This window comes from Lytechinus variegatus, chromosome 10 (assembly GCF_018143015.1).
Source record: "Lytechinus variegatus isolate NC3 chromosome 10, Lvar_3.0, whole genome shotgun sequence".
NCBI classification, from domain to species: domain Eukaryota; kingdom Metazoa; phylum Echinodermata; class Echinoidea; order Temnopleuroida; family Toxopneustidae; genus Lytechinus; species Lytechinus variegatus.
The window spans coordinates 14,288,834-14,303,115 of NC_054749.1; the positions used below are offsets into that span (position 1 = coordinate 14,288,834).

Sequence of the window (14,282 nt, forward strand, 5' to 3'; positions counted from 1 at the left end):
TTCATAGAGGACCAACCTATTTGGTAACGTTGCCATGATGGAAACCTCCATGCAAACCTTCATTTTAATTGGCTGCAGAGCCATGTTACCATGGTAGTTGCCATAATGGGAAAGTCACCCTAATTGTAAGTCCTCGGGTTAAGAAAGAATGAACTGGTAGCTAATATAATAAAAGGAATTTTGATTCAAAGTGCATCTGAATGTAAAGATTGTTTACTCAATTATGCTTCCACTGCATATTTTGGTTGCATCATAGCACATGTTGAAGACATTTCTATTGATCTTTCTTTCTTCCAACAGCTTGAGCGAGCTTCAAGAGTTCATCAAGGTCGGAAACAGCGGTCTAACCAAGACCGTAGAGGAGGGCGACTACAACGGTCTGGTGGACTGTATGGGTCATTTGATGGCTGTCAAGGACAGACAAGCAGCTACCGATGAGATGTTTGAGCCCATCAAACAAACCATTGAGCTTCTCAAGACCTACGACCAGGAGATGTCTGAGGAAGTCCATACCCAGCTACAGGTAAACTTGCCTCAGTAAATCTTCCATAAGTCGAAAGTTGAAGCAATTTTAAGCCAGGTTATGCAATTTGATGCAATACAATCTAATTGAGACACTGATTGATTTTATCAACCGGACAAAGTGATTTATGTCTGATTATTTATTGGCTTGAAATAATCTATTCACTTTTTGTCTTATACAATGATGCAAATAGTTTTACATAACTATCCATTTTGTTAATCATCTCAATAGTTATTTTATATTATCGCCTATTATTTGTCGAGATTATCACTCAAAATTCATTGTTATTCCAGTATTATCAGGTTTTGTCCAGGTTATTCTGATTGTTTTGAAAAGAATTGCTTATTGTTTGATTATTATTCATGTTGCTAAAAGACGACACCTGTAAAGACTGAGGAACAAATGATTTTCATACTAAAAACACTTTCTAATGTCTACACAGGAACTACCTGAGCAATGGAATAACACCAAGAAGATTGCTATTACTGTCAAGCAGCAGGTTGCCCCACTCCAGGCTAACGAGGTTGCTATCATCCGCAGGAAGTGCACATCATTCGATGTAGGTTTTTCTGTCATTGCTCTTGAAAATATTGTCAATCACAATTGTATCATGTAACATGTAATAAACATATTAGCTGTAAAAAAGGATCTAACTTGGTGTACATAGATTTTGTGACCTCAGTATTTTCTACATGAGTAAGATATTTGACAATGACATGCTGAATATTTTGCAGTGGGACTATTTACACAAACTGTAAAGTTTGTTACCAGTCTTGAGGCAGAATGGTGAAATATGTAAAAAGATATATGGTGTATACATGTAGCCAGATATAAAGAGGGATCAGTAAATAAATTGCTTTTAAACTTACAAAGAATTGCTTTTATGCAATTTGATTTATTCATTCGTATTTCACATTCTTAAAGATGTAATAACATACGTAATATATGCAAACATACAAAATCACTGCAAGACAGATAATACTAAATACTAGTAATACAAGGTAATACAATAATGGATACCATGGTTACAGAGACAATAACTGGAGGGACCTCCTAAAAAGGATTTGTTTTTGTGCTGTAGATCTACTTTGTTATAAACTTTATACAACACGTTTTTTTTTTTTGGGGGGGGGTAATCAGAGTAGCCATTAAGTATTAATTGCTATAATGCTAACATGGGTAATTATTTCATGAAAATCTATGACATATTGTTATTGAAAAGCTCTTCATTCAATAAGTAAACACCAATGTAAACTATTGTGCTTTATGTATTTGATAACAGGTCAGACAGCATGAGTTCAGAGAGCGATTCAGGAAAGAGGCTCCATTCATCTTTACCTTCGAGGGTCCATACCAGTGCTTGGACAGGGTAAGTAGATCTTGTATTCTTTAACAGTTATGTAGTTATTATTATTCTTTTAAAAAAAAATATTTAAAAAAACCCACTTTTTTATGAAAATAGGGAGCCTGACTCACAAGCTACGCTTCTAAATGTTTGGGTTCCTCAACGAGACATCTTTTATGTTACATTATTATTTGTATTGATAATTATATAACTACTGTAATGAATATATTGTGCATCTTTTAATATAATTTGAATTGTATTTTTCATAATGAATTTGAGATGTAAAACTACCTAATTGTTTCCCTTGTTTATACTTTATGTTACAGTGTCATAGTGAGATCTATGAGATGGAGGAGCATATGGCCAAACTCCAGGAGTCTGCTGGCCTCTTCGAGGTCAACATGCCGGACTACAAGCAGCTGAAGGCCTGCAGGCGAGAGGTGCGTCTACTCAAAGGCCTCTGGGATCTGATCATGATCGTCAGGACCAGCATTGATGACTGGAAGACCACGCCCTGGCTGGAAATCAACGTAGAACAGATGGAGATGGACTGCAAGAAGTTTGCCAAAGACATCCGATCCTTGGACAAGGAGATGAGGGCGTGGGACGCCTACAACGGTCTGGATGCTACTGTCAAGAACATGCTGACATCGCTCAGGGCCGTCAGCGAACTGCAGAACCCAGCCATCAGGGAGAGGCATTGGCAACAGCTTATGGCCGCTACCAAGGTAAGTGCCCCTTGGAATATTGCCCATTTGCTTTACTAGTCACAAAGTTAGTGGTACTGACAGTTTATGTTCCTTGGTTGCCAACAGAATTTCATGTAGTCATTGAAGGTAATAATAGATTATTTCTTATCTGGTTTCGATAATGACATATTAGCATTTCTATATCAGTACGGTCGATGGTAAAAAACTTAAATTCTTTGAAATGGAATAGATGGCTAATTCCCATATTGCTATGAACCTTTTCCTGTATAACTGTCAAGAATTTTCAGCAGTGACAGAGAAATATTGTTCCAAAGAAGAAGCTGAAGAAGATTGGACCAAAGTGGTGTACTTAATTTGCCTTGTTCATATCTCAAGACCACAATCTTACTGCATTCCTCAATTGTTTGGTCACAGGTCAAGTTTACCATGGATAGAGAGACAACCCTGTCCGACCTCTTGGCCCTCAACCTGCACAACTTTGAGGATGAGGTGCGCAACATCGTCGACAAAGCTGTCAAGGAAATGGGCATGGAGAAGGTCCTGAAAGAACTAAACACCACTTGGTCCTCCATGGACTTTGAGTATGAGCCACACGGTCGTACCGGCATCTCCCTCCTCAAGTCCAATGAAGAGTTGATTGAAACCCTTGAAGACAACCAGGTGAGATATTATGCATTATCATCTAATGTATGTACGGCCTGTTGGTGATGCATTGAAAATGTATTTTGGTCTGCATGATTTGCCCATGCAATATCAGAGCGTTTTGCATGATGCACTAAACTGTGACATATTCCTCATAGGCTTATGTACAAAATGGTTTGTGCAGTAGCAAGCCATGTTGCACAGTCTAGTGATTATTGTATTGAAGATAATTTTGATTTTATTAGAAGGCTCTTTTTCATTAAAACCAGAAATATTCCACTTGTTAGGGGTGATATTGTAGAGTATATTTGCATATACTTGTGCTATATTTCTGTTGTCCAATATGGCAACTTGGTGGTACTTCCAGGTTAAATTAGTTGATGCTTACATCATTTTGATGTCGTTGCTTTCCAAATCCAGGTCCAACTGCAGAACCTGATGACCTCCAAACACATCGCCCACTTCCTGGAGGAGGTATCCGGCTGGCAGAAGAAGCTGTCTACCACTGACTCTGTCATCACCATCTGGTTTGAGGTCCAACGTACCTGGTCCCATCTTGAGAGTATCTTCATTGGCTCTGAAGACATCCGAAACCAGCTGCCGGAGGATTCCAAGCGCTTTGATGGAATCGATACCGACTTCAAGGTGAGATACTTGGTTTAGAAATGGATAAAGAGGTGGGTCAGTGGATAAAGTCTGGGGACTTGGAACCGCAATGTCCAGGGTTCAGTTCATCTTCTTATGCCAGGTGTTTATCTATATTTGCCACATTCCACCCACATAACAGGTTTTTCCTGATAAATCAGAATATGACAAATAATTGCTGATTGTAAAAATCTTTATCATATTAAATGTGTTGGGGTATCCTTGTCCAAACTGAGTCAATTCATAGTTTTTATGAATCTTACCTTACCTTACCTTACCTTACCTTCCTTCACATTGCTATTGCATGACAAGATGTTGAAAATCTCATAAGGACAATCCTGATGATTCCAGAATGAAATCTGGTGAAATATCTCTGGGATGATTGTATGTGTATTGGTGATAAAACAATGTTATGAAAACTCAGTAGGATATGAGCAATAATACTCGATCTTCTTCCCTGTTGTATGCTCTCATAATTTATCAGCTTGACTGATGTGTTTTTAATGATGTGGTCATGATTTTTTTGCTATTGATATGCAGGAACTTGCCGGAGAGATGGAGAAGACCCCTAATGTTGTTGAGGCTACCAACAGGCCAAGGCTGTATGATAGACTAGAGGCCATCCAGGGCAGGTCAGTTCATGTTGCACAGTTTCGGTAGTCTTGGACACCGTTCTCATCTACGTCCTTAAACTAGTTTAGTAGAAACCAGCTTAACATGTAATAGCAATGCTTGAAGCGGTCATGGAAGCGATCTTAAGTGGTCTTCCAAACTAGTTTGGAAAAGCACCTCATGATGGTGGTTTTCAAGACTGTTTTACTTGTTAAACTAGTTTCAGCGTAGGTGAGAAAAAAAGCTCTTTGGGAAGCGATCTTGGCATTGTAGTACAAGAGCTTGGGCATGTTGGGCACGCTAATTGGTACACTCTCTGTAGAATGCCTATCTTGCGGTTTCAAATTTCATGCGAAACGTGTGACTCCACTGAGAGTGTTCCCACAGCAACAAGACCACATGAAGTGATTCTGGAAATCAGTTCTGGAGATCATAATAATCATGACTATTGTATGGAATAGGGTGAACAATATGATTGACTATGAAGCAAAAAAAAATTGAATAGTATGATTGATATTGAATTAAATGTTGAAGAATTCAGTCCAGGTAAATAAGGACATTTTATTACTAAATTATATATAGAACGATCTGTAATATGCTTCTTTTTTTTCTTTAGCTTGGTGGTTTGTGAGAAAGCACTTGCTGAATACCTCGAAACAAAGCGATTGGCCTTCCCACGTTTCTACTTCGTCTCCTCTGCTGATCTCCTGGACATCTTGTCCCAAGGCAACAACCCAACTCTGGTACATATCAAATACATTCGCTTTGCACTCTCCTCTGAAACCTGTGTGTAAAGACCATGCAGAAAGGGGGGGGTGGAGAAAATTCAGTCTTTATGAGTAGGGTCCTATTTCATGAACACTTTATGTTAAACAACAAATGAACAATTTCTATTACTATAACGTTCAGCCAATCAGATTGAAAGATTAACTGCTATTGCAATGTTTTAAAGCAATTTTCATGAAACAAGCCCCGGGTGGTCTTTATGATGGATAGGTATCTTTTACAGAGCTGCTAAGTAGTACTGATTTTCAGTATTTAGCACTAAAAAGTGAGAAGAATACTGGTACTGAATTCATTAATTTCTGGTCAACTCATATTCTTATGGCTACCAAGTCTTCTTGATTGTCAGTGAGAACTCCTAAAAATTGACTGATCTTTTACATTTTCAACATTTCCCTGATTCATGCATTGTTTTCTTTCATTGGATTGTGTGTAATTGAGAAAGATCTCCCTCCTTCCTCAGTAAAGTCTCCTAGGAAGGTTAATATTAAAGTTAACAGCTCTGCATTCCAAGAAGTATAAGTTTGACATAACTTTGATCCTTCTGCTTCTCCTCAGGTTCAACGTCATCTGTCCAAACTGTTTGATAACATGGCCAAGCTCAAGTTCAAGCAGGATGACGAAGGCAACGACACCAAGCTGGCTCTTGGCATGTACAGTAAGGAAGGAGAGTACGTGGACTTTGACAAGGAATGCGAGTGTACAGGACAGGTCAGTTTGATTCAGAGATCTTTGCCCGAATCTGAAAAGAATAGAAAGAAGATTTCTCTGATGTGAACATTACAGTGCCACAGGTTAAGCAATTGACAAAATTGCAAACTAATCATTATTAGTCTGTATTCTATCTACCATATATTGATTGGTTGATTTTGATACACACATCTTTTGAGAGTTGATTGGTTGTATGATAGTGGAAAAGGATTAACAGATCTTTCCAGCTTCTCTGTCTTTGTTATGGTTCATGTTCCAGTCATTCTATTCCTTTTCTGATATTCTGTAGGATGGGAATTTTTTTCATTATACTTGTATATAAAGTATAACAATGCCATATAAATTTTCCTTTTCACTGACATACAGGTTGAGGTGTGGCTAAACCGGGTCATGGATGCCATGAGATCAACCGTTCGCTCGCAGTTTGCTGACGCCGTGGTGTCGTACGAAGAGAAGCCCCGTGAGCAGTGGCTCTATGACTACCCAGCCCAGGTGGCCCTGGCGACAACGCAGGTCTGGTGGACTACCGAGGTCAACATTGCCTTTGCCAGACTGGAAGAAGGTCATGAGAACTCCATGAAGGACTACAATAAGAAACAGGTAAAGCCATCTTGCCACTCTCCACCCGGGTGTAGTAAATGGGTTGGAAGGAATTATGCTTGAATGCTCAAGCTCATGTTCAGATTAGCTGTGCTAAAGATAGGGTAATATTATGCAATGCTGCTGTATACAAATGTTGCATTTTTTAATTTTACAAGTGATATCTTGTATTGTGACTCACCTCCCCACCCCTCCCCCCCCCCAAGAAAAAAAAAGAAAGAAATATAGGTGATAATGATTCTAAGATCTAAACATTGTAAGATTATAAACAAGATTATAATCATGCGTATGTTAAATGTTAAGGAAGACTTTCATGAATTCATTCCCTAATATGCTTAAGTGTAATGACTATTGGGAATTTGGTAGAGGAGATTTTGGTGTGAAGAAAAATCTATGACAGCTTATTTCTTTCAAGAGGAATAAGTTATTGTTAAGTATTGATCATTAATGTGTAAATTGATACATAAGTAGTTTTAACCTGGCTTAGATAACTCTGTTTTGTGATATTGCCCTGTGGAGATTTAGTTTTGTGATATTGCCCTGTGGAGATTTAGGCAGAAAAAAAATCACTTACACTTAGAATTAAGGTGGCTCTGTGATGCTTTGGAAAATCCCATCATTCTCTGAGCTCTACCTGATTCTTCAATATCGGCTCTTCTGATTTTGATATTCCTCTCCACCCAACAGATCCTACAGCTGAACACGCTCATCGGCCTGCTGATCGGCAAGCTGACCAAGGGTGACCGTCAGAAGATCATGACTATCTGTACCATCGACGTCCATGCCCGTGACGTGGTGGCCATGATGGTGCTCAAGAAGGTGGACAACGCCCAGGCGTTCCAGTGGCTCAGCCAGCTCAGGCACAGGTGGGCTGAAGACGACAAGAACTGCTACGCAAACATCTGTGATGCCCAGTTCAGATACTCCTACGAATACCTTGGAAACACTCCTCGTCTTGTCATCACCCCTCTCACCGACAGGTAATAATTGCTACGTTGTTTTGATTCACTTTATTACATGAAGAGCAATAAAGGTGTTGGCTCGGTCGGTAACGCGTCTGCCCGTCGAACCGAAGATTGTGGGTTCGAGTCCACCCCGGGTGGATGACTGAAGCCAGTGCGTTGTATGTAAACGTCTCTCCCATGTTTCATAGATGCAGGCTATGTTACAATGGAAAACACTCCCTCTCTCGGATAGGACGTTAAATGGAGGCCCCGTGTAGAGGATAGTCACCACCTTTGCACGTTAAGAACCCATTGCACTATTCGTATAAGACTAGGGGGGAAACCCCGGTGTAGTGGTCCACCTGCATTCCCTCCAATCAGTTATATTGGGAGGAGAGACCTGCGGGTCACAGTGATTCAGTTTGCTTTTTGCCTCCCAGGCACAGGTGACGCCAAACAAATATTAAAATAATGATGATAATAATTGTAAAAATAACAAGATATTGAAAACATATGAAAGAGCCCAGAAATGGAATAACATATTGTTACAGTAACATTAAATACCTGAGTAACCATAAAATGAAAATATATATATATTTACATTTAATTGAATGGAATGGAATGAAAGTAACTTGATTGATAGTTGCATGAAAATATTAAACTGCTAATTATCATGTTGATTTGTTATAGAAAATAAACATGTGTGACTTTGTTCAGATGATAAAACATTTTGAAACTTGAGATTTTCTTTGATAAACATGATATATGTGACTCAACATTTATATAGAACTGAATTCGCATTTTTAAGTTCTTAACATGTAATTATTATTACCCCGGTCATTAGGTCCAGATACACACATGAAGTGCACCATCTCTACCCCCTAGGGAGTACTCGGGCCTCATCGTTAGCATACCTCAAGGATATTTCTGACTCCTGTCTTGTTCCCACCCTATTGATCAGTTGTAGAACTGCATACTGGGTTTATCCAATTGTATGTACCTATTCAGAGGTGTTTATCTTAGAAAGTGGATACTCACATAAGCAATTCACTAATAATCCCTCTGCCCTACCTGGTGTTAATACATACCAGGAAGAATGCAAAAGCCAGTGTTGATGCATAACGTCCGAGCATGGAAACTTGCTGGAATGCTCCCTAGGGAGTGGAGAAAGTGCATACATTACGTGTGAGCAAGCCAAAATTTGATCACCGGGCTCTGAGATACCTGCAAAGCACTAAGAGACGTTGTTCCAATGTACTTAGCACTGTCAAATTGCAGAATATTGTCATTATGGTAATTGATCTTTTTAATTCTTATTCAATCATATTGTAATCTTGTTACAGATGCTATATCACCTTGACACAATCCCTCCATCTTGTGATGAGTGGTGCCCCTGCTGGTCCTGCTGGAACGGGAAAGACTGAAACCACTAAAGATCTTGGTCGAGCCTTGGGTATCATGGTCTACGTCTTCAACTGCTCGGAACAGATGGACTACAAGGTAACAGTGGGATTGCGGAAATATAGGATGAATGAAGGGATTCTATTTGCCAAATATAGTATAAGAAATACAAAAACATGTGTAGGGTTAAGAATATGAAAATACTTTTGGAGGATGGTCCAGTGGCTGCTGAAGAGTTACGAGGCAAACCGTCGTCCCAATGTTGACCTTGGTCTTATCACAACTGTTCGATTCCACGGTACTAATGTGATGTTGATGGTGATGACGAGAATAATGGTAATAATGAAAATAATAGTATTAGTAACAATATTAATGTCAATAATGTAATGATAATAATAACGACAACAACAATGATGATGTTGATGGTAATGAAAATAATCTTAATGACAATAATAGTACTGATAGTGATTATGACAAAGACATGTTGATAATGATGATTTTAATGACAATTGTCAGAATATTTTCTCTAATAGGTAATGGTTAAAAAACAAGAGAGCTGTACGTTGATGTTCCGTGCCTTTCTCTCAATTACAGTCCTGTGGTAACATCTACAAAGGATTGTCTCAGACTGGAGCTTGGGGTTGCTTCGACGAGTTCAACAGGATCTCTGTTGAAGTGCTGTCTGTCGTCGCTGTCCAGGTGAAGTGCGTGCAAGATGCCATCAGGGACAAGAAGGAACGCTTCAACTTCATGGGTGAAGAGATCTCTCTCATCCCAACAGTCGGTATCTTCATCACCATGAACCCTGGTTACGCTGGACGTACTGAGCTCCCGGAGAACCTCAAGGCTCTTTTCAGGTACCTGTCTTATTCTATATTTGTTGCACATTGTATGAATTTGCCCAAAGACCATTTTGTAACGAGTATTCCTAGATTCTGAATGATGATGCCAACATCCAAGCAGCTTGTGAAGTAAAGTAAGAAATGAGAAAAATGAGGTAAGGGGAGGTTTCACAAAGATTTAAGTATGACTTAAGAGTCGCACTTAAATGCGGACACATGTGCGATATGCAACGCGGAATCTTATTTATCAATACGCAGTAGTGCAGATGCTCTTAGCATATCTGACCAATATTTGGAATGTGAGCAACGAGGCATTTAAGTGCAATTCTAATTCATACTTAAATCTTTGTGAAACACAGCCCAGATTTCAAAAAGCTGATTATTTTATGGAATTGCCCATACAGTGACAGAAGATTGATGTTAAGCGTATTTCATGAAATTTGGTCTTGTTATGATAATGTAGAGTAAAAATCTAAATGCGTATTGTAGTAAATGATAATATACATGTGCATTTATTCTATAATTTTGACAAGATTTTTATTGATGACCCTTAGCCAAAAGGATGCTAATTGCATTGTATATGAAATGTAATGTTTTTAATCAAATTTTGGTCTTTTTTATCAGACCCTGTGCTATGGTAGTACCCGACTTCGAGCTGATTTGTGAAATCATGTTGGTGGCTGAGGGTTTCCTCGATGCACGTCTCCTGGCCAGGAAGTTCATCACACTCTACACTCTGTGTAAAGAATTGCTCTCCAAACAGGTAATTACCAAAGAAAATATCAGGAATACTTAATTGTTAAGCCTTGTAGATATCTCTTTTCATTATCCATAAAGGGAAATAATACTAGTAATCATGGGCGTAAGCGCAGAGGATTGCCTTATTACTCCCATGAACAAAAGATTATCCTCTTTGCTGACGTCTATGCTAGTAATCACTTTCATACATGCGTGTAGATTGTTTTAGGAAGCGGTAGATGCAGAACTGAAAGATGAATAGTGACTTCGACTTTGTTTGTGAACATGTATGCCTTTGGTCAGGAGTATGTGAGAATTTCTTCTCTTTGAAGTAAAAGGGGAACTCATCGGCATGAGAAAAATAAAAATTAAGTGATGCCTGCAATTATTGATGCTGTTTACCTGAAATGTGTGTACTTTTCACCGTTTACTAGGATCATTACGATTGGGGTCTGCGCGCCATCAAGTCTGTGCTCGTGGTGGCCGGTTCCCTGAAGCGTGGCGACCCGCAACGTCCCGAAGACCAGGTGCTGATGAGAGCCCTGCGCGACTTCAACGTGCCCAAGATCGTCTCGGATGACACGCCCGTCTTCATGGGTCTGATCGGAGATCTGTTCCCCGCCCTGGACGTTCCTCGTCGAAGGGACATGGACTTTGAGAAGGTGGTGAAGCAGTCGACCCTTGACCTGAAGCTGCAGGCCGAGGATAGCTTCGTCTTGAAGGTGGTCCAGCTGGAAGAGTTGCTGGCTGTCAGGCATTCTGTCTTCGTCATTGGCAATGCTGGTACTGGCAAAAGTCAGGTAAGAAGTTATATTGATCAAATCCCCCCCTAAAACAAAAGGCCAAGTATCAAATAAATAGACAATTATTATAATGATAAGTAAATAAATAAATGAAACATAAATGAAATAGATTTATACAATAAATTTAAATGAAAATGGAAATGAATGAATAGATAAATAAATAAGTAAACGTATACATAAAGAAATAAGAAATTGAATGAATAAATGAAATGAAAGGATAGTGTATCAGAGAAACCAGTATTCAAGAAAAATCATGCCTTTGTAAAGTTTATGCCCTTATGCATACAAGCAATGATCATCCTGAAGGATCTTCAGAAGCTTCTCATCTCTTATTGTATGTGTCTTTCACAGGTTCTGAAGGTACTGAACAAGACCTATTCTAACATGAAGAGGAAGCCCGTACTTGTCGATCTGAATCCTAAAGCCGTCACCAACGATGAACTCTTTGGTATCATCAACCCGGCCACCAGAGAATGGAAAGATGGTAATGAAAAGCTTATCCAATGTTTGTTGATGAATTTTATCTCATGTAATCTTAGTTTGAATCAAGTTTCATGGATCCCAATGGATGAATGAAAGTGACAATCTCTGTGGACAGTAGTCCAGGGTCCTGTATCATATATACTTAAAAAAAATAACAATTGCAAAATTTCTAATACAAGTTTACTAATAGCCATTCAATTTGAATGATTTTAGTATTTTTAAACTGTTACTGCAAATTTGTTATTGTATCAAGTTCAATCACAGGCCTCTGATCTCAGTTTTTTAATTGATTTTTGTAAAGAAGTATTAACAGCAATTATACCGCAAAGGAAGATATTGATCATATTCATTGAAACCTGCAGGCAAGGCTCTTTACACGCACAGGTTTCATTCAGTATCTGCTCCGGTCAGAAACTGAATTCAAGAAAGATGGGTGTGTCCTTAAAGCCCATCTCACACTATGCAATCCGGTGCAATTCAAGAAATCGCATTTTGCATTAAATATGAAAGTTTCGAAGAAGTAAAATTATTTATTTAAAGTTTGGCATATTGTTAGGAAAACTAAAATCATATTTTTACTTTGCGGCAAGCCCTTTGGTCGGAGTAAAGTCCAAATCGGCTTCAAGTCGCAGCCACTTATGACGTCATTGCAATTTGGAAGTGAATTTGGTTTTATTTATTCAGGGAGGCTCTAACTGGACTGAATTTCGATTTCAGTAGTCCTACCACTATTCTAAACTCTGATCGGTAATATTTCATTAGTTGAAATATCCATATAAAATGTTATCACAATTAATTTGAAATTTGGATCACAACGAATCACATGTGAGACGGGCTTTATAGACAGGTGATTGCCAAGCTAGTTTGACTATTTCATCTCAATACAGGTCTGTTCTCTGTGATCATGCGTGACATGAGCAACATCACCCACGATGGACCTAAGTGGATCGTACTGGATGGAGATATTGATCCCATGTGGATCGAATCCCTCAATACTGTTATGGACGACAACAAGGTATGGTGTCCTTATTGTTTTTTCTGGTATTTTTCTCCAAATAAAGAAGAGGCAGGATATCTTAAAGTGTATTTGAATCTTAGTGAAGGTGGTGGTTTTCTGTTTTTTGTTGCAGAAGTTCACCCTTGGGTGCAATTGAGTTTTAAAGACTTGTATTGATCAGATATGATTATATACATGTATGCCTAGAACCAACCTTTAACAGCACCATCTGAAAAAAAATTATTCAGGGCTTGAATGTCAAATCTTTGCATCAATTTGTAACATTCTTTATACGGCTTGGATTACAGGTGGTCACCACAACACCAAGTTATGTGGAAGCGTTACTGGAATATTTTGAATGTGTATGTTTAGTCGACATGAGTGGCAAGATTTTCCTGTAGATGATTTTTTGCTAATTCTCCCTTCCTTCTCTCATCAAGATGGCAACATGTTATGTAGGCATCACCAGAGTGCCATAGTAGCATTAATGGTTGAAATATTACAGAAGAAGGCTGCACAAATGAGTTAATAATTAATCAAAATTCAATTGTGAACAATTACATGTCTGCCATTTGGAGCCTTTTTTTGTTTCTGTGTAAAATTGCAAGAGCCTACAGTGAATTTTTTCCTGATGATTGTTTTTTCCATCAAAGTAACGATAATGAATCATATATTTCTACCTTCCTTTGTTTTTAGGTGCTGACCCTTGCCAGTAATGAACGTATCCCTCTGACGCCGTCGATGCGTCTGCTCTTTGAGATCAGTCACTTGAAGACCGCTACCCCTGCTACCGTATCCAGGGCTGGTATACTCTATATCAACCCATCTGATCTGGGATGGAATCCGTAAGTAATGCTCATCTCTCACTGGTAGCTGTGGTCCATCAAGCAATTTGAATTTGTCAGCATACATCCAAGGCTCTGCTCTCCTAAGTTGGAACTGTATCTACATGTTGAAGTTCCCTGTGTAATACCGAAATTGAACGATGATGCTTCAGTCACCAATGAAATTGATTCCAAATCGAAAATGATTTGATAGTTTTAATCGGGATGGAATTTGTTGTGCAACATAAACTTCACGTCTTTTCCATGTTTATCATATTTCTTGAAATGATAAGAATCATTTATCTGACCTTTTGCACATACATGTATACATTCCTTGATAATGAAAATTTTGATTGAGATGATTTTTCAAAAAATGTTAATTGCAAAGGGAATATTCAGTCTTGTGCACATACCCATGTACCTTGGATCTGGAAGTTTGAGTAGCTATCCCAAGTGATTGTTGGAATAGAAAGATTTTCCTCAGTTTCACTCTGCGTCTTCAAATTATGTTACAGTGAAGTGTGACTTTATGAACAGGCTTTTTCAAGTACATCCAAGTCTCTCTATGATAATGAGCTATTAAAATAATAATAGCCAATTTTTATAAGGTGCTTTTCCCAGAATGGCCCAAAGCGCGTTACAGCATATCATTACCCTGGTCTTTGGATTCATTTCAATC

At 38.7% G+C, this 14,282-nt stretch overlaps 1 protein-coding gene across 1 annotated transcript in view; it reads left to right on the forward strand.

Annotated features, from left to right (window-relative positions):
• LOC121422823 (dynein beta chain, ciliary) overlaps window positions 1-14,282 on the forward strand; it is a 60,439-nt gene that overhangs the window by 16,614 nt on the left and 29,543 nt on the right. Inside the window, exons 18-35 of the mRNA XM_041618034.1 lie at window positions 301-523; window positions 966-1,082; window positions 1,806-1,892; window positions 2,195-2,596; window positions 2,993-3,238; window positions 3,641-3,865; window positions 4,406-4,497; window positions 5,094-5,220; window positions 5,819-5,971; window positions 6,338-6,571; window positions 7,259-7,551; window positions 8,859-9,015; window positions 9,511-9,773; window positions 10,383-10,521; window positions 10,931-11,296; window positions 11,651-11,783; window positions 12,670-12,797; window positions 13,476-13,624. Coding sequence (XP_041473968.1) covers window positions 301-523; window positions 966-1,082; window positions 1,806-1,892; window positions 2,195-2,596; window positions 2,993-3,238; window positions 3,641-3,865; window positions 4,406-4,497; window positions 5,094-5,220; window positions 5,819-5,971; window positions 6,338-6,571; window positions 7,259-7,551; window positions 8,859-9,015; window positions 9,511-9,773; window positions 10,383-10,521; window positions 10,931-11,296; window positions 11,651-11,783; window positions 12,670-12,797; window positions 13,476-13,624 — 3,534 coding nt within the window. The remainder of the gene's footprint in view (window positions 1-300; window positions 524-965; window positions 1,083-1,805; window positions 1,893-2,194; window positions 2,597-2,992; window positions 3,239-3,640; window positions 3,866-4,405; window positions 4,498-5,093; window positions 5,221-5,818; window positions 5,972-6,337; window positions 6,572-7,258; window positions 7,552-8,858; window positions 9,016-9,510; window positions 9,774-10,382; window positions 10,522-10,930; window positions 11,297-11,650; window positions 11,784-12,669; window positions 12,798-13,475; window positions 13,625-14,282) is intronic.